Below are 19,592 nucleotides of genomic sequence, written 5' to 3'. Positions count from 1 at the left end.
CAGGGGTCTCAAACACATGGCCTGCAGAGTTATTTCCTGCTGCCCACCATAGGCTCTGATCCCACCAACAGCGGTGCACTCAGGTGAGAAGGCAGGGCCAGGGCAGGGATTTGGAGAAGGAGTTGGAACAGGGACAGGGAGGGGGCAGAATTTAGGCAGGGACTTTGGGGAAGGGGTTGGAATGGGGGTGGGGAAGGGGACAGAGGGGGGGCTTTAACCGAAGTAACTCTAAAAGCAAAGGTGTGTTTTGTCATTTGAGTGAGGTGCACTACTGAGTGTTTAAATTTTATTAAAACCCCTCTTCACATTACAGTTTTAAAAAAATTAATGCATTGATTTTTAATAGCATACTGTATTACCCTTCATTTTTTTCATTTTTGACTATACTTTTGTATCGTTGTATGAAAAGGTTTCAGTGATGTGGCCCTACGAACAATGCACTAGTCCTCATGTGGCCCTCGTGGTAATTTGAGTTTGAGATCCCTGATATATAGCATGCATATGTTAAGAGTTTATAAAAAATACTGCTGGTATTGTTTTTCCTATTATTTGATCTATAAAGGTATGTACCTTAGTTACCATGAGTCCAATTTACAGATCTCAGAGAGCCATACCTGTATACATGATCTGAAATTGCTTTTCTTGAATAAAATACCACATTTTGAGGTCAGAAGCTAGTGCCTACTCCAGCTGGTTACTGCAAATCATCTCTTTCCACCAACATACAGCTTCCAATTTAAGCCATGATGGTGCATGAGATATTCCACCTTGACCCTGTCCAAAACTGAAAATTGCTTGTCCTGGGACTCAGGCAGATGTATTTTGCAGAGTACAGGAAAGGGATAGTACATAACTGGGGGTGGAGGGGGGGGGAGAGATGGGCTTTTATCTGGCAAGCTGCTTTTAAAAACATTAGCAGTAGTCTCAGTGGACACTATTCAGGTGAGGCAGTTAAAGGCACATGATAAAATTTAGAACTGGGCTATCACCAATATAAATGTGTAAGCATGTATACACGCACACACCACACACACTTCTAATTATATAGTATCAGCCTCTTGTTTTAATCATTTACTATTATTGTAAACTTTCAATTTAAAAAATATGTTTCCCCACAATACTTCTCCTCTCCTAATCCATCTCATACAAAAAATCTCCTTTTACTTTTGACATTAAGTACCTTGGGGTATGGTATCACCTCAGTATTATGCCAAGCTTCCCTGAACATCCAAGACCTAGTCTGTTCTGGAAAAATTATACTGGGTAATGTTTTCCCCATTTCTTTATTAAAAAGGATATCCAAACCCGATAAAGTAATGCATACAAGACAGTTATTTTATTATTCCCAGAAATAGAAGCATTTTGGTTAAAAACTTACTGCAGCACTACAGCCCGGAAAGTTGAAAAAGGTATCAGGACCATGTCTCTGTGGCATCTGATTAAGGACTGACAGTAGTTTAACTGCATGTCTTGGCTGTTAAAACAACAGAATTGTAGAAATGTCAATGCAACCAGTAAATGATATTCTATAGCTTTATTAGCCACTGGATAGTTTTCAAACAAACCGGTAAATTAATTCTAAAACTGTTTTTAAAAACTTTTAAAACAGTAATTCAATTAACATAAAAAATTCAATTTCATATGCCTCTAGAGACAGTTTACATTAACCTCAGGCACTAATGCACCGACACTTAATACTTTATCTAGCCACAGCTTACCCAGATTCCATTTTCGCCTCGAAGCATGCTGAACAAAAGCTTCAACTCCTTGACAGTGATGCTGTAGCTGGCAAGAACCCCCAACATATCAACTAGAAGATCTTCAAAGGAAAATAAAGTTATTCTGAACTCTGAATTACACCGTTTGTCACAGAAATTATTTGCAAGTACAAGCTGAAAATGGCAATTTCATTAAAAGTAAACTTTATTCACAAATGTTAAAATCAAACTGTGACCTTAAAGATTGTATAACAAAATATTAATTCAAGAATGTCCACTTTTCCCATAACATCATTTAGGTTTAAAATATACATATGATTACATGCCCATTTCTAGAATTTCTAGTTTTTAACAAAACAGTAAATAAGTACACAGAAACAATCCTATGTTTGCAGTTTTATCACAATAGGCTAGGAACCTATTGCTGAATATTTATCACCATTGTATTGCACATTTTAGGATGTTTCCTCATTATTCTAGTAACATGTTTCGAGCATGTGAGAGCTAAGATGTACACATCAACATTCTTTGAACTGTTTGCTACGTCATCTTGCAATTTTATTTCTCTGCATTCTTCTTTAATTTGGTACCCAAGTATGAAAACTTTAGATTTGACCACAATGCAATGCCAAACAATGAGGGGAAAAGAGGATCTGCTAAAGTCCATCACTACAAGTGACAAAAACTGCTATAGAATAATTAATAGATGACATATTGTCCATTACAGCATTTCAAAATGCGAGAAACGTATACAGATAATAGGAACAAAAAAATTCACTTTTCAGAGAAAATAGCATTCAAGATTAATAAATAGATTTTAGACTTTTAAAAAATGAAATATTTATGCTCATTTTAAGGTTTTGCATCGTTTGGGGAATCCTGGTTCTTTTCATGTTCTCTTTGCTTTCCCTCAAAGCCCAATACTTCTAAGAATTGCTATTAGTGTCCTCAGATGCCATCACAGCAGGAGGAAGGATAGTATAAGTTTTGGCCCTCAGAGAGAAAACACAAAAGCTGTTACAATTTCAAGGAGCAGCTTCCAGTGCACAGAGGATTCAGACCAAACAGATTAAGGCAAACTAGTGCCCTTATCCACCAATATTTTAGACATGCTTCTAGATCCCCAGGGTCATTCACCAGTCAGACATCTTTCTCCATAACATTCTTTGTTCTAAAAAAACTCAGATTTTTTTCTCTTCCTTATCTCCAAAGGACACCTCTCTCCTACTCTGTTCCAATGGTTGGTTTGGGGTCAGAAAGCTGCCTGGGACATATCTTTTCAGCTGCTAAGGAAGTTCACCATATTTCCCTTCAATTTACCAGAACATTTTGCATTATAGCTGGAGGATACAGGAGCAGTTATAGCTAAAAGATAAACATTTTCTCTAACTAGCCTTTTTCAGTTGCTCGTAATTACCAAACTTTTACTTTCTGAGCTGAAATTTTTCAGATCTTGTATCCAGGAATTATCCAGGAACATTTTTTAGTCATTTAGTTGTTCGTAGGCAGTGAAAGAAACCTTCTTTTAAAAATGTGGTTTTGTCTGTGTTTAAAACTGCTCTTATACATCAGCAGGAAGGCACAGAAACTTGAAATCAGTCTGGGAAATGGTGAGATGTGTGATTTCACAGGTCTAATGAATATCTATTTGATTTGTCTGAGTTAGAATAGTTTACATATTGTACTATAAGCATGTTTTTTTTAAATGATTTCCCAATGTTCTAACAGCATTGAAACATGTGCACACAAGTACCTTTTTTAAAAACCTTATCTTATTTGATGCACATATGCATACTGAATGATACAGGACTCTGAAGGAAAGCCCCTAGAAAGTTTTCAGGAGACAGTTATAGGACTGTATCCTAATTACAGGATCACACACTTTTTTCTACAGAACCACTCCCTCCTCTTGTGTTCTGATTGAATGGTACACTGGTGCATAGTAATTACAATAGGGTCCTCTAGATCCACACATCATTTTGAAGTGAATTCTATTTGTAATTCCCACACTATGTGCTATGAGTAAATCCACTGGATTTGCTCTAAATTTGTACCACTGAAAGAGCAGATTATAGCTCTCAGTGAGCAAGTTGGAGCATGCAGTGAATGAAGCCTCATTTAGTGCACAGGTTGCATGGCGGACAGTTCATGAAGCACTAGTTCACCCACTGAACAGTGAAGATAAAAATTAAAAAAACCACCTAGGCACTTATGGCAACTTTCATCATAGGGTCCAAGCGCCTCCCAAGTATTTAAATAAAAGAAATAATAATAATGATCTCTTTTTCCTTTCCCTGCCTGTAGGATAAATCATTTGACTGGTTAAGAGGCTTTTTTAAAATCTATCCTGCAAGAGTCGGTGTGTGCGGTCTGTTTGTGAAGAGCTTATTGAAGGAAAACAAAAATCAAAAATATTTTAGTTTGAAAGTGATGATGTGTGTGATATCTCCTCATCCAATGGGAGTCCACATCCATTTCCTATCAATGTTCTGCCTCATTCACTGCATACCATCCACCCTGCATCCTGACTGTGGCAGAAGTCCTGAGGAAACAGCAGCATTTGATCTGGTAATTAAGGACTGTAACACGCTGAATATGCAGAAAGGGGAAGAGTTGAGACTGCAAGTCAATTTTCGCCCTGACTTTTGAGTACTCCACTTTGCAACCTTAACCTTCTTCTAAGTTTGTTTCTTTTTTTATGTGTGTGTACACTTTGAGGGGTTTTTTCCTTTAAATAGAAAAAGAAATTGTGTAATATGGAAGTATTTGGTAGAAAGCAGAAGATCCCTAAAAATTCCATTCATCTTCAATGCCTATGTTATCACACCTCCAACAGAACAGGGATAAATTTAAAAATTCTTTTTCATTCAAGTTACTACACACGTGCAGAGTATATTTTAAATAATCCTTATGATCACAAAATTAAAACAGATCTTCAGTGGACCATCAAAATACATGTTCTAGCCAGGGACACACTCCATGGCAAATTTCACATTTCTGTTCAAACTGCTGCTGAGTAGAGCTTTTCAAAAAAGCTGCTTTTTATAATAGCAAAATTATTTGCTCCCCTTTTACTCAAACTGGGCTGAAGTGTTTTTATTCAAACTTAAAAACACAGCAACATCACATTCACACTGAACAAAAAGCACTGAAAGATTCAAGCCCAGGACTTTGTAAGTAATAAACAAAAGAAGAATGCCCTTAAAATGCAAACTCTTGGGCCACTTTTATTACTGGTTTTGCTACGTGCTCCAGTTACAAAGAGTTAGATTAAATTAGATTAATTTCTTTTGATATAATTGAAGTTAAAACTAACTTTTTTCTTTCTTGGTTTCTGATTAATAAATCCTAGTACGGCATATCACGAGTCTTGTCTGAAAAGATTTAATCCATACTTAGTATATATACACTATACTAATCCACTCACCATATAGGAATGGCAATGTCAAAAAGCATGGCTTTTCTGAGGTTCTTGTCATTTTATGTGATACGAAGTCATAATAAGTATACCACACAGGTTTAACATGTATCTATAGTCTCGTTTTGTAAATAAAACTATAAAAATGAAATTATGGGGGGAGGAGAGAAACCTTTTCTCCTTATTTTAATGCATTTCAAACAATTAATGTAACAGGTTTTACTTGCAGTAACTGCCACCTCATGTACACTTGTCAAACTGTGCTTAGGGTTGGCAATTTTGGTTGGATGTATTTCTGGAGGTTTCATCACATGACATGATCTTTAACAAAAGATACATTTTTAATTCCTGGAGACTCCAGGGCAATCCTGGAGAGTTGGCAACCCTAACTGTCCTTAATATTTTACATTTACTCTTTAAACTCAACTGAAAGAACCTTAATTCAGTCATGTAAGGAACAGCTTAAAACTAACATAGCTCAGTTGTCTCTGAAGTAACACTGAGCATAGCATCAGACAAGAGATAACATGGCATTTCCCTTCATAGATCATCTGCATGGAAGGCATTGGCAACACAACTTCAGAAGGAACAACATCGTGTAAAGCTTAAGTTTAGTAACCAAGCTTTACAAGCTGGCTGTGAAGTTTAACTTTCACTTAATAAGGCAATCAGGTTTTCCAAAATTTTCAAATGGATGCATTTCCAGGAACAATTTCTGTTAACAGCCCAGCTGCCTCTATAGCATTATTTGGTGGGAGCAACTTTAGTTGAACTTCGCTTTAAAATAGTTACTGTTTCAGTGCTCAAAATTCAATTCAATCAACTTTCAAGCATCCTAACCACCTGCAGCATAACAACTAAGCTCCTGGAGAGGAAATAGGTCTCAATGAAGAAAAGGCAACTGTAAATTGTACTTTGCATGACAAGTTAGGATAGCAAACACCAATTCAGATTTTGCTGTTATTACTAATATACTATCTAAAGAAACTATTGGGTCAGAAGACTTGCTTCATTAGTTCTTACCCAAAAATTTAGGGACTCAGTTTTCTAAGTTCTCTGAAGGAAAATACTTTATAGCTGTTAAGGCCATCTGCCAATCATCTATCTGGTCATTATAGTAATCTTTTGCCCTCAACCACTCATAAAATGGATCAACATCCCTTCCTGTAGTATAATCTTTAGATTGTCAGGGTATCCAGATGACCTGTGACAAACAAAGTTTCTGGGAAAGAGACAAATACCAATGATAGTCATCCCAATTTTCAATGCAATTGATTGCAGAGAAATGCGTTCCAATGCAAAAGCTGTCATGAAGATTAAGATATTATTTCCTCTGCCACAGCATCTGCAAAATCTCAGCACATGAAATGCTTCAAGTAGATGGCAACCTCATGTATCTGAATTGGCTCCACTCAAATGAAGTCAGCTTTTCCCCACTATGAAGTATTTTCTAGCCATTTTGTATATAGAGAATGTGAACTGAGACTTACGTAGATTGCTGTCTGAACATGACACAATGTAGACAATCTGTTCTGCTTGATTTACACCTAACTTTGATCACAGTATTTCAGGAAGTACTGAGAGAGACAGAGCCACAGTTAATGAGTTGCAAGAAGGATACCTGTACTTTACAAGCCAGCTTGGAAATACTAGGCCCACCACTGACAGACTGACTATTTTGGAATAGAGTGGAACCAAATCCTAGAACTAAGTTATGGTTTGGCCCATGTTCAAAAGATCCTCACTGAATGCAAGGAAACAAACAATTACTGTACCACCACATTTTTCACCTCACCATTTTAGGAAAGTGGGTAGGAATGATTGCAGCGAAGCAGCTCTGGCATCATCTGGAGTCATCCTGTCAACCTTGACCCCTATGTATCAGCCTACCTTAAGGCACTGGTTATTGTCAGGCAATAGCCTCCTGGTGATGATCAGCTATTAGGCACCAATGTTCATTCATTTTTGATTTGTTAGTTGCCAATGCCACTATTGACCATGAGGTGGTAGTGAAACATCTGCAGAAGCTGGAGAAGTAGAAGCAAAGCAACTAACTCCGGTGTCTCTGTTCCTTTCTTTCAAAGGTCTGATAGGTGACTCATCCACCCATAGGGCTCTCTTATGAAGGGTCCAGCAGAGTTATTGTGAACAGGAATTGAACACCACATACACAGGGGTTTTACTAGTGATTGACATACATTCTGAGCTGCAGTGCCATCAGAATTCTGATACTCAATTTGTCTTGTAATCAGATCTGTAGAGTAGTTTCCACTCTTCCACTTTCACAGGAGCAGAGATAAAAGCAAACTTGCCTAAGCTCTCTCTTAAAAACCTTCTCTGAAATGCTGCTGATAGGCAGGAAAAAGCATTCTTAGAAAAATTAATGGAGTAGGCATCCACTCCCTTTACTGATGAGGTATGCCAGCCTTTTATCAATACTTGCAAACTCATGGATCTTTGATTTCCCAACTGCTTCTGGATCCCAAATATTACACTGTCTTCTGCCATCTTCAGTTACTTAGGCATCTTCTACTCTTTCCCTATGATGTTGGCATCATCAGAGTTACATGTGCCTCATCAGAGTTACCCTTGAGACTATTTGGAAAGTGGAAAATTCAATGGCTTGTTTGCTTTCTTAGTGAAGCAGGGTTTTGTGAGCACATTACAGTTATTGCACTGGTTTCTTATGTGTTTCAGTCTAAAAACCATAATGTTAGTTTTAACAGAATAATACCCTTTACAGGTAGAACTTGACTGCCCCTTTCCTTGTGTATCATTTTAATAGTTTGACAGGTTGGTCACAGGTCATATGTAATGGTGCATCTTTGGCTGTGTGACTATATTGATCTGCTACTGCTTGAGTATGTAGTTCTTCACACCACAGAACAAGGATCATCTACTGGCTTACGCATTTACTTGAAGGGCACAAGACTATGCACCATGTTTCTCAGTGATGTTAGCAGTGGGTATCTATTACTGCTACTTAGTAGCAATATTATTTGATGTATAGTCTTGAATTATAAGCAGCAAATTCACACAGACTAAAAGAACAAATCATTTACAATTTTAAAACATACTTATAAGGACCCAAAATATGCTAAGCACCTCGCAAAGGCACTTACTCTGGAGAGAGTAAATGGGGCCATTTATGAAGATTTAGTATTACATACAATTTGATATTTACTAAACCCACCAAGATGCACAAATCTCAGTAAACACATTTTCACACTGCTGTTACCATCATCCTTTCCCCAACTCTTGTCTTGATTATAGCTTCTTCACTTAAGGAATCTCATCTATATTTAGACTCAAAATTCCTTTTGACAGGTACCATATTTTTACTTCTTCTGTAAAGCAGCTAGCACATATTTGGGCACTAAAAATAAAATAACCACCTATATATCCTCTCACTTAGCAACTATTTGTAAATCAGCTAGAATTTATGGAAAGAAAAACTATTCAACTCTTCAAAAATTTCACTATTTTTTAGGTCAATTACACTACTCTCAAACACAGTACTAAAATACATAAGATGAAAAAGCTAACCCTAAACTGAAGACAAGATGGCCTTTTGAATTTCTCCTGCATCTCCCCAACAACTGTAATGAGTGAAAAATTACTTCTGTAAATCCTACTGATCACATTCTAAAAGTGGAAGCTTAGCCTACCCTTCTAACCAGAGTATCTCAGATTACTTGCAACTAAGAAAACAGGAATAATCTCCAGATACTGAGGGTATGAATAAATTGGAAGCCTCACACAGGCAACATCTTCTGTAATCCCAGACTCTCATGAGTTCTCATAGATGTGCAAATAAAGTATGCTATGTTTCAGTAGAAGGAAACATAGGGAATACTAAGAAAAAAAGTATTAAAAACTGAAAAGCCATCTAACATGAAAATTCAAGAGAGGCTATGAAGAGAGCACAGATGTTTTAAAAGGCAGGCAAAAATTGAAGCATAGAAACTAAAATAAAAATGCTTAATACAGTCCAAAAATACAATATTCAATAAATGTGAACATTTCTAGTGTTCTCTTGGTTTTTAATCATATAAAAAAATTGTACTATTTATTATTTAAAAGGGCCATAATAATGGTTCAATTCTTTTACTATAACAATTCATAGCAATTAATATTTGTAGAAACTGAGAATAAGTGTCAGAGATGCTCTTATGAGATATATTGAAAGTTGTCTTATTTTATCACTAAGATCAGGCAGTCATCTATTTTCTTTTTAAAAGAATTGTGCATACTAACTAAACTATTTCAACATTACTTCTAAAACAAGAGTATTTTATAATCTTTGCCCATTACATTTACATAAAGTTGATTTAGTACTGTTGACTCAGTATCAATAATAATCAAATAATTTACTGCTTGTGAAATGTAAATAATGACTAGGCTTGCAACGCTTGAGTGTTCAGGAACACTGAAGTTATACATATCAATCAGTAATTTATACCTGCAATCATGTCGTCCACTGTACTCATCTTCAGCAGTACCTGTTCAATTAAGCCAACTTCCGTGCTGGTCTGTAAATTACGGACACTTTTACGTAGAATGGCTGTGAACATACTCCAGATTTCTGCTTGGCATGTTACATCACAGTGTTCTAAAAGCTCCGACATACACGTTATGCTCTCTGCATCCTGGATTATAAAGTTCATCTCTAGATCAAACTCTCCACCAACCAGCTAAAAAGAAAAAAAAAACAAATGTTAGTATTTGTAATATATAATTTGAGTCTTACTGAGGAGTTGAGCAGTGTGTCTGAACTGGCTGGCAGCTTTACAGATCCTTATTTCAACCAATACTGACTACTTTTTGAGTGTTAAGGCAGACAATCCAAATAAATTTGATATGAAAACTCACATCTCAATGGCAACAGATCACGAAGATAATCAAGATGGCAAAAGCACAATGGCCACTAAGATCATATAAGAAATTAACTGAAATTTTCCCTCAGTATTGGATAGCATACTTTCAGAAATGAAAACCTCTCTGCAGTCCTCCTTATGCCAACTAATTCAAAGGGCAGATTGACTCCAATAAACAGAAGTACAAGAATAGCAGCATCTGAATTGGCTCAGAAATCAAAATATCTTTGCAATCCTCTGTAGACCAACTCACTCAAAGGGAAGGGTGACTCCACCAAACAAGTGCACAAGTAGCAGCATTAGAATTGGCTCAAATAATAGCACACACCTGTCTGCAGCTCTTGGAAAAGAAAGTTGCTTACTCAAAGGATAAAACTGGAGATATGTGAACTCAATGCATTACTTCTGAGACTCCCTGATGTAGAAAATTCCAATCCAATGAGCTTTATTTCTGAACAGATCCCAAAATTACTTGGGGTGTAGGTAAAACTGAACAAAAAATGGATAGAGCCTATTTGGCTCCAAATATAGCCAAAATAAAGTGCATTCACCCCAACCTGCAAATATCTGCCTACATAACTGAAAAAAGGCAATCCATGAAAGAGATCTTACTCAAACAAGGAACACTTGTCATTTTTTCAGAATTTTTCTCCTCTTTTATAGCAGCAGAAAACTTCATTCAATCCAGGAACAAAACAACTCAGAGATCAGAACATTAGACATATTATTTATACCCAGTAACAATAAAGATTCTTGAAAATACAAATATTTCCTTATAAAGACGCCAAATATAGTCTATAATTTGCTAAGCAAAAAAAAACCAAAAAGTCTTAAGGCACAATGCTATATGTTAAATGAAAGATATTTTTAAAAGTATGTGATTGTGATAAGTGCTTACTTTCAGTGATTATGTGTTGATAGGGAACAATTTTATGATAATCTAACTTTTCAGGGTTTGATTGAGAACATTCTGCACTTTCCACAGCCTACAGACTATATAATAATTAAAGTGGCCAGTATGAAAGAAGCACATCTTTTTCACATAGGTAGACCATCCTGCATATTCAGTATTCTTTCCTTTACTTTTGGCCCCAACATCCACAATTGTTAATCCTCAGACCTGACTAATACTACTGAAAGTGATTCACGCAGGTTTCCAATTTAACAACCAATTTAAAATATTCTAATGATATAATTCAGAATTTACTAAATGATAAATCAGTTGACTATCAATTTAGACTCTAGAGATAACCAAGTTACATTCAAATTAATTTGTTGCTTCAATTATTATTAGTATTTGAATTTTAGGTTTATTAGGAGATTTAAATGAACGTGAAAAATGTAATTACTTAGAATTTAAGCAATCATTTATAATGGATGCCTCAGGTGATCATATTTTTCAAAGAAAAAAACTGAAGCACTTTTCTGGAGACAGTTTTAGAGTCATGAAATAGTCATATGAAAGACTGAAGTGCACTTCTCAAAAAACGGTGGGTTTGTTTTGCTATTTCTGACTTAGTAGTAACACGTGTGTATCCTATGTGGAGGATTTTTCCAGTAAATTAGCGTTGTGTATTAGAATAATTTACAATAATGAGTAAGTGTCATTAACATTCTCTTTGACCAAATAGCTTTGTACAGTTCACATTGATTCAAATTTTCTCATCACGCCAAACACTATTGAACACTTGGTTCCACTGGACAGTTTGTACCTGCTAATTTCTACGCAACATAGCAATACACAGTGGTTAAAATAAACTGCAGTAAGAGGGGAAATTCTCACTGCACTAGTCATGAAGGAAGGGGAGCTTGGGGGGACGTTCTGCTTACAGAAGCAAAGGAGAAGAGAGGGCTCTTTTGCTTTGTTTTCAGCAGAAGCTGAAGGCAACAGTGCTCCCACATAACTTTAATCCCTAGCATTTAAACATGTTCTACTTATAAAAAATCCAAATGATTTCTGTTCATGCAATATCTTAGAGACAAGGATTTAGTAAATGTGCTGCATTTTAAAGTATTGACAAGGCAGGTAATGTAAAGCCTTCTATTGGGTTCAAATAATTTGGACTATGCACTACAATTATTAAGACAAGATACTGCCTTTAGCTGATGTACAGAGTACACCTGAAAGGAAGACCTTTTTGGACAGAAGACTGCATATGTATTTATTTGTGTAAAAGGCAGCAGATGGTTCAACTTGCTTGCTTTTTCCTCAAATATCCATGCTAATACAATGTTTTTTCTATTTTCCCAAAGTTCAGTAATAATTTAGTATTCCCTCAATGACTTTTTAAGTATATTACAGTTTGACATGTTAACCGGGTATATAAATATACATTATTAAGCTATGAAAAAGATGCATACACATTATAAGTTGGCATACAACTTTTTATTGAAAAATATGCACATTATTTGATTAGACAAATTGATAAATATGCAGGAATTGGTTCAAGAGGTAAACATACCTGAATCACTAAGTAACAGTAAACACAACAGGGTGGATAAAAATCCATGATGAAAGTAAAATAATTTTTAAAAATCTCTATTTAAAATTTTATTTTTATGTTTAATTTAAACACATTTTTTCTGTTTTAAAAACCTATTTAAACTATTAGAAATTATGAAAACTTATACTAAGGCCTAAACTTAAATATTATAATTATTTAAATTACATAAATATTAAGCAGTATGTTTGCCAGCAACGTGTTAAAGAAAGTAAAACTACTGAACTGGAAACAGTTGACCAAGCACCTGAAACCAGAGTTTACTGAAAAAAGAAAAGGAGTACATGTGGCACCTTAGAGACTAGCAAATTTATTTGAGCATAAGCTTTCGTGAGCTACAGCTCACTTCACTGGATGCATTCAGTGGAAAATACAGACTTTACTGAAGTGCTAAGTTAACATTTGACACTGGTAACCTCTTCTACAGGTGCAGAGAAAATGTATTCTTCACTTCAGTTTATTCAATTCATTCAGTTCAATGATTAGCCCATTTAAAGTTGAGAAACCAGTTGGGAGTTGAAAAAAGCAGGAAAGCTTGTTTTCCTCTTCCAATGTATGGACAAAAATCTAGGTGTGAAAGGATCAGATCTACTAATTCTACAATGCTGAAGGACTTGACAGAAGCAATCCATCTAATTCACTAACTACAAATATTCCCTTTTTAAATAAGTCAGTCAGTTTTAAAAGCAAAATGTGTTTTGATAAACTTATTTTCTTATGTATATAAATTTAAGGTAGTTTTATTTAATTAGAAAACCAATTTTTAAATGAAATTCAATTAAAATGCACAGAGATAGCAATTTCCATCCAAACAGAGCTAAACAAATGAGAAAAAAAAATCATCATCTAGCAAATAAGAAATGTATCATTCACCATTTTCTAAGATAAAAAAATAAGAATATGAATAAATTACATTAAGGTACATAATTATTTAAATGAATGTGCATAGATACAGGGAGTATCTTCCTGGTTAGCAAAAAGACGTACCATTTTGTGTAAAAGCTATATTTAGCTGCACATCAACATGTTTAATTGTTGCCAACCAATGAGAATCAACCTTTCTTTAGGAAAATAAAGCATAAATGTAAAACAAGATAAAAAGTGATCATTTAGATCAAGGTTTCCCTGTTGGTGATTTAAATAAATTAATCCCAGTCGACAGAGGAAAGATATAAAAAAACTAGCAATAACACTAAAAATTTATAAATGGGGCAATTAAAAAAGGGTGGGGAGGGAGAAGAGAATTTTAAAAAGCCCTAAAGTCAAAAGAAAAAAAAATCCTGAAATTTGGCATCAATGTTAGTTAAGACGGGGGGAAAGTCTCGAGACACAAACATACCAATACAGGCTGAAAAAAAAAAAGTGGGAACCCAAAATGTAAACTAGTGTAGCTAAAATGGTAAGGATCAAGAGGTAATTGTAGCCAGAGAGACATCCTTCAGAACATGGAGAGTCAACAAAAAGGAGCATTAACCACAAAAGGCAATATGTAAGGAGGAAGAGTTAAGATTGGGTATTTATGGAGATGATGAGACTATCCAGGTAAATTACAGTGGTAAATAACAAAACCTGAGTTTTGGAATATATAAACCCTGCACTGAGAGACATAAGCCAACCTACAGGGGTCAGAAAAAACTTTAGTGCAAGTTATACCATAACTGCCTACTGCAGTTTCTTGTTTGTTCCTCTGAAGCGCCTGGTACTGGCCATTTCAACACAGGATACTAGATTAGAGGAACAAAATAACTAACAAACAGTTTTAATTTGCCTTGAAATAAGTTTCCTAATTTTTAGGGTTCCCAAACATTTTTTACATTTATTCCAGGTTTATATCAAAACAAAGTATTTATATGAAACAAAATGTTTATATGAAACCAAATATCCTCGTTTCCTTCCCTCCCAGTTTTCACATGCTCCAAAAGAGAATTTCTGAAGTAAACCAAATGTCAGCGACCTTAAAGTATATCTCAAAAGGGTGGGACACAAACCCTTATAGAAGATCAAATGATACTATTATAAATCATTCCTGGTTTTATATCATATATGTAATAAATTCCTCCTCCTATGTCAAACTTATAATTTTACTTTTGAGTCTTGATTGAACAGTCAATATCCAATTTAAGCCAGTGCTTTAGCTTCTATTAAGAAGTCTCTTGAATTGTATCAAGGTCATGTATCGCTGTTTAATAGTCGCTTATCCTACTCTATAAAATAGTAATAAAGGAGGAAGCAAACTAATTCCCAGATTGTGGTTCTGAGACAGATGGATAACCTTAAGACCACACAATTCAGAATTGTTTGGCTACACTATTCAACTAATGTTATTTATTATTTCTGAAGAACTGACCAATGTGTTCACTGGTGTAAAAAGCATACACCAGTGATTTGTTCTGTGCCTCTTAGAGACAGCACAGAGCAGACATTGCAGAGGGTGAGGGGCATTTGCACTGGTACGACCGTAGCTTGAATACTGTGTCCAGTTCTGGAGTCCACAATTCAAGACTGTTGATACATTGGAAAGGGTTCAGAGAAAAGCAGTGAGATTGATGAAAAGATTATAAACCTTGTCTTATAGTGATAGACTCAAGGAGTTCAATGTATTTAGCTTAACCTTTTCTTTGTTAAATGGTGCCTTGATTACAATTTATAAGTATGTACATGAGGAACAAATAGTTAATAATAGGTTCTTCAGTCTAGCAGAGAAACATATAACATGGTCCAATGGCTGGAAGCTGAAGCTAAACAATTTCAGATCGAAAATATGGGTTAAATTTTTAACTGAGAGAGTAATTAACAATTGCAACAACTTACCAAGGGTTGTGATGGATTCTCTATTGCTGGCGCTGGGGAGCGTGGTCTGGGGCTTGCTCTGATCTGGCGCTCCAGCCAGGGAGTAGGGTCAGGGGCCGCCCCATGCAACTCCCAGAAGCAACCACATAGCCCCGCTCCTACGCATAGGAGCGGCCAGGAACCTCCATACCTCCACCCCGCTTCCTACCTGCATCGCTCCCCAGCAGTAGGGGGAGGGGTCACTGTACAGGGGGCAGCTGTGGTGCTTCTTGCAGCCAGGGGATGTTCCTGGAAGTAGGTCTGACCTGGCCCTGGGAGCAGCATCTGCAGGAGAAGCCCAGCCAGGACTAAGCAGCTGGAGCCCAGCAAACAGCAGGAGCCCGGGGCAGCACTGCAACTGGGGAGGGCCTAGAGAGCCATTACCTCCCCCACCATTTTTAACACGGTCATACTTTGCGGGTAGGGGTGGCATTGCCCCCGCAATCTGCAAGCCTTGGACAGGAGCTGCACTTCACAGTGAGGAAGCTGATCACAGTTATCAGATCCATCACCACAAAGCACAGCTCCATCAGTGCTGCTTTGCATCTGCCTGAGACTTACAGTTTCCGGGTTGGGGGAGGCAATGCCACCCTGTCTTCCAAACTATGCCCACGTTAAAAAGTGGTCTGGCGCCTGTGGGCCCCCCCCCACCTTCTACAAAGTTTCTGGTGCCCTTGCCCCCAGCCCTGCCTCTCTCTGGCTCCAGGCTCAGAACTTGGGGACTAGAGGGGCGTTGGGCTGGCTGTGGGCAAGGGCACCAGACTGACTACTGGACCCTGGATAGTCAAAAAGTAATGACCTCCCTCCACCATGCGATTCACACTTCTGTGCTGCCTACTGCTCTCCAGCTGCCCAGCTCTGAAGGTAGTGCTTCCGTCAACAGCAGCACAGAAGTAAGGGTTGCAATACTGCAATCCCCTTACATTAGCCTTGTGACCCTCCCACAACCCTCTTTTGGGACACGACTGCCATGGTTATAACAGCATGAAATTTCAGATGTAAACATCTGAAACCGTAAAACTGACAATTTGTAAAATCCTATGACCATGAAATTGACCAAAATGGACGATGAATTTGGTAGGGCCCTATGCGGCCAGAAGCTCTCTTTTATACAAAGCGGGCTCCTGCTCAAATATCTTATGGCAAACCTCAAATTTGGCAAACTAAGATAGAGAAGGGTGGTTTCAGATAGATATACGCTAACTGGCCTACCGAATACTGCAGTAAAAAGCCAGCGGCACCAAGTCTCAGAGACTGGGTCAATTGACTCAGGACTGCAGGGCTCAGGCTGTAAAGCTAAAAATTGCAGTGTAGACATTCGGGCCTGGGCTGGAGCCCATGGTCTGAGACCTACCCTCCTCACAGGGTTTCAGAGCTCGGGCTGCAGCCTGAGCCTGAGTGTCCACACTGAAAGTTTTAGCCCCACAGCCTGAGCCCTGCAAGCCTGAGTCAGTTGACTGGGCCAGCCATACCACAGGTCTTTTATTGAGGTGTAGATAAACCTTGAGCATTTCATTAGTCAATACCAACACTATAAATTCCTATTATATAACTATTTCGCAGATAAGGTCAGTAAGTGTATGATGAGGGAGTTGGGTAAACTCATCCACTACTGAGTGGGATTGGTACTATTCATACCGGGCACTCAAAGTTACTTAGGGAGGATGAAGTATACCTATCCAACCAGGAGCAAATATGTTTTTGGCTGTTATTAAGGAAGAAATTGGTAAATATTTGGGAACCAGGCTAGAGGTGCAGCAGAGGCAGCCAAGACAGTTGTTCGTGCTTCCTTGTGGCAGATGTCCAGGACAGGCACTCATTACTGAAAGAACATAATTCTCTGATAAACCTGATTTGGCTGCAGATTTAGGGGAAAGCAACCCCTAAGGAAGGTGGGGAAAGGAGTCTGGTGGTCATAAAGGCAGGTACAGCAAGGAGACAATACACAATTTTTTTCTTCAGCCTCCCTCAACCCTCATATGAAGTACAAATGGCAGGGTCCCATCACTGGGATGGGACCAGGCTAAAAAGGAGAAGGACTGACAGCAGTCCTCCAGAATAGGTGGAAACAATTAAGGAAATATCTAGTAACTTAAGCCTGTGCTGTAATTCATCATGTATTAAAAAACCTGAAAAAAGAGGCTCATGTTTCCATGTGCCATATTGTAGTGAGCAATGTTGTTGTTTGTACATGTTCCTCAAAGTATGTTCACACAGCTGCCTCCTGACTGGAGATACAACCACCTCTGTTATCCCACATAGTTGATCAGAGAAGGTGGGAGTAACAGCTATCACCTTCCAACTGCCACAGAACCTTTAGACTCCAACATTCCATCTGGTTATCCCAAGGTCCAGTGATGATGAGTAAATGTGGTGACATACTAAACAAAAAACATGTTTGTAGCTGTTCCTCTCACTTCACACTGACTCAGAAAGACAGACATTCTAGGCTTCAGAGTGACACACACACAATGACAATGACACTGCTGGAAGATTTGAGCAGGTAGCAAATGAAGTGTATGTACTGTGCTGGTTTGGAGTTAGTGTGTGTGCGCTGGATGTGTTGTGTGCGTGGTTTTGAAGAACTGTGGCAGTTGGGTGAAGTAATCCACTATGTGTGCAGTCTCCCTCATAGAGCCAATACAATTTTTGCATACAAATTAGTTGCAGAATAAGGATAGTGATTTGTTACATTACCTCCAATACCACAATGGTCTAGGACTTTTGGCATGACAGATTACTGTAGCTATCCACTGTGGAGGTGTAATCTTGTAAAAACAAAATGGCTGAGAACTTAAAAATGGTATGGCTACAGACAACAAAACCCACTGATGATTCAACTTGGTGATATACTGAACAAAAAGAGCTCTTAATCACACCTGTAGCTATTTCCATCGCTTCACACTGACAAACATTTTTGGCCACAGTGACACACTGAGTGACATTTCTGGAATCTTATTTTATATTATCTTATTATTACATGCACTATACAGTATATTGCTGGGTATTCTGAGATAGGTTAATTGAATAAAGTTGTGTCTTAAACCAATTACATTTATTGTCTTTCTACCAGCGTGGTCGGAACAATGCCCAACTCAGTACATTGTTCTTGAACGACAATGCAGATGAGGTAATACAGGTTATTGGACCAGCTTTTAATTGGTGAAAGAGTCAAACTTTTGAGCTATGTAGAGCTCTTCTTCAGGTCTGAGAAAGGTTTGTCACATCTAAATACAAGGAAGCACCAATTGTATAGCATAAGTAGTTAACTCACATTATAAGACTCCATTCACACTGAACTGACCCATTAACACCCCAGCAACCATGGGACCAAAAAGGGAGTTAGTAGGTTACAGATTATTGCAATAAGGCATAAATCCAGTGTCTTTATTAAGGTGATGACTCTTAGTGTCTCGCAAAGTTATGAATTTAAGCTCCCAGGCTTGTCTTTTGACAGTGCTGTGCAGGTTTCCTTTGAGGATGAGGACAGAGGTTCAGTATGGAGTGATTGTTTTGTGAAAAGTATTGGCCGACTGGTGACAGTGTTTTGCCTTATTTTTCTGAGAGTACATTCAAGAGCATAGCGATTATCTGGTTTTACCCACATATTGGAATATTTAGTGCACTGAATGAAACAGACCACATGTTGTGGTAGGCATGTATAGGACCTATGGATCTTGAAAAGTGTATTGTAGGAGGTATTGATCACCACAGTAGTGGAGATGTGTCTGCAGGTTTTGCATCAGTTATGTAAGAATATGGTGCTTCTTTGTATTCATGGGTCCTGGTCTGTGGGGAGCTTGCTTCTGGTGAGGAGCCTGGAGAGGCTGAGGGGGTTGTTTGAAGGCCAAAAGTGAGGGTTTAGCAAAGATTTATTTCAGGATGTGGTCCCCATTGAGTAAAGGTTGTAACTATTTAATTATATCTCAATATGGGTTCCAGTATGGAGTGGTAGGTGACAACTTGGAGTGTGCAGTCAGAGGGGATTTTTTTCTCCTGTATTGAAGCAGGTTCTCTTGGGTATTTGGGTGGCCTGTGATGTGGTCCTCTTCTCTCATGGAGTGTACTTGTTTGGTGAAGGTGATTTTAAGTGTTTCATTCATCCCAGACTTGGTCCTCAGAGAACTTTCTGTGGTATCTGAGGACTTGGTTATAACTATCAGATTTTTTGGTGAGTTTGGGGTGATTACTGGATCTGTGAAGGTTTAAGTGTGGTGATCTGTGGGCTTCTTGCGTGTAGCTGCCTGTC

General features: G+C 37.7%; 1 protein-coding gene across 6 annotated transcripts in view; it reads right to left on the bottom strand.

The window, feature by feature from the left end:
- NBEA (neurobeachin) overlaps positions 1–19,592 on the bottom strand; it is an 848,497-nt gene that overhangs the window by 700,212 nt on the left and 128,693 nt on the right. For all 6 annotated transcript variants that reach the window (XM_073341812.2, XM_073341823.2, XM_073341834.2 and 3 more), the window contains exons 2-4: positions 9,599–9,830; positions 1,719–1,819; positions 1,379–1,474 (exon numbers count right to left, since the gene is read on the bottom strand). In XM_073341812.2, coding sequence (XP_073197913.1) covers positions 1,379–1,474; positions 1,719–1,819; positions 9,599–9,830 — 429 coding nt within the window. The remainder of the gene's footprint in view (positions 1–1,378; positions 1,475–1,718; positions 1,820–9,598; positions 9,831–19,592) is intronic.

This window comes from Lepidochelys kempii, chromosome 1 (genome assembly GCF_965140285.1).
Source record: "Lepidochelys kempii isolate rLepKem1 chromosome 1, rLepKem1.hap1, whole genome shotgun sequence".
Taxonomy (NCBI): domain Eukaryota; kingdom Metazoa; phylum Chordata; order Testudines; family Cheloniidae; genus Lepidochelys; species Lepidochelys kempii.
This window is presented reverse-complemented; position numbering and strand designations above follow the sequence as displayed.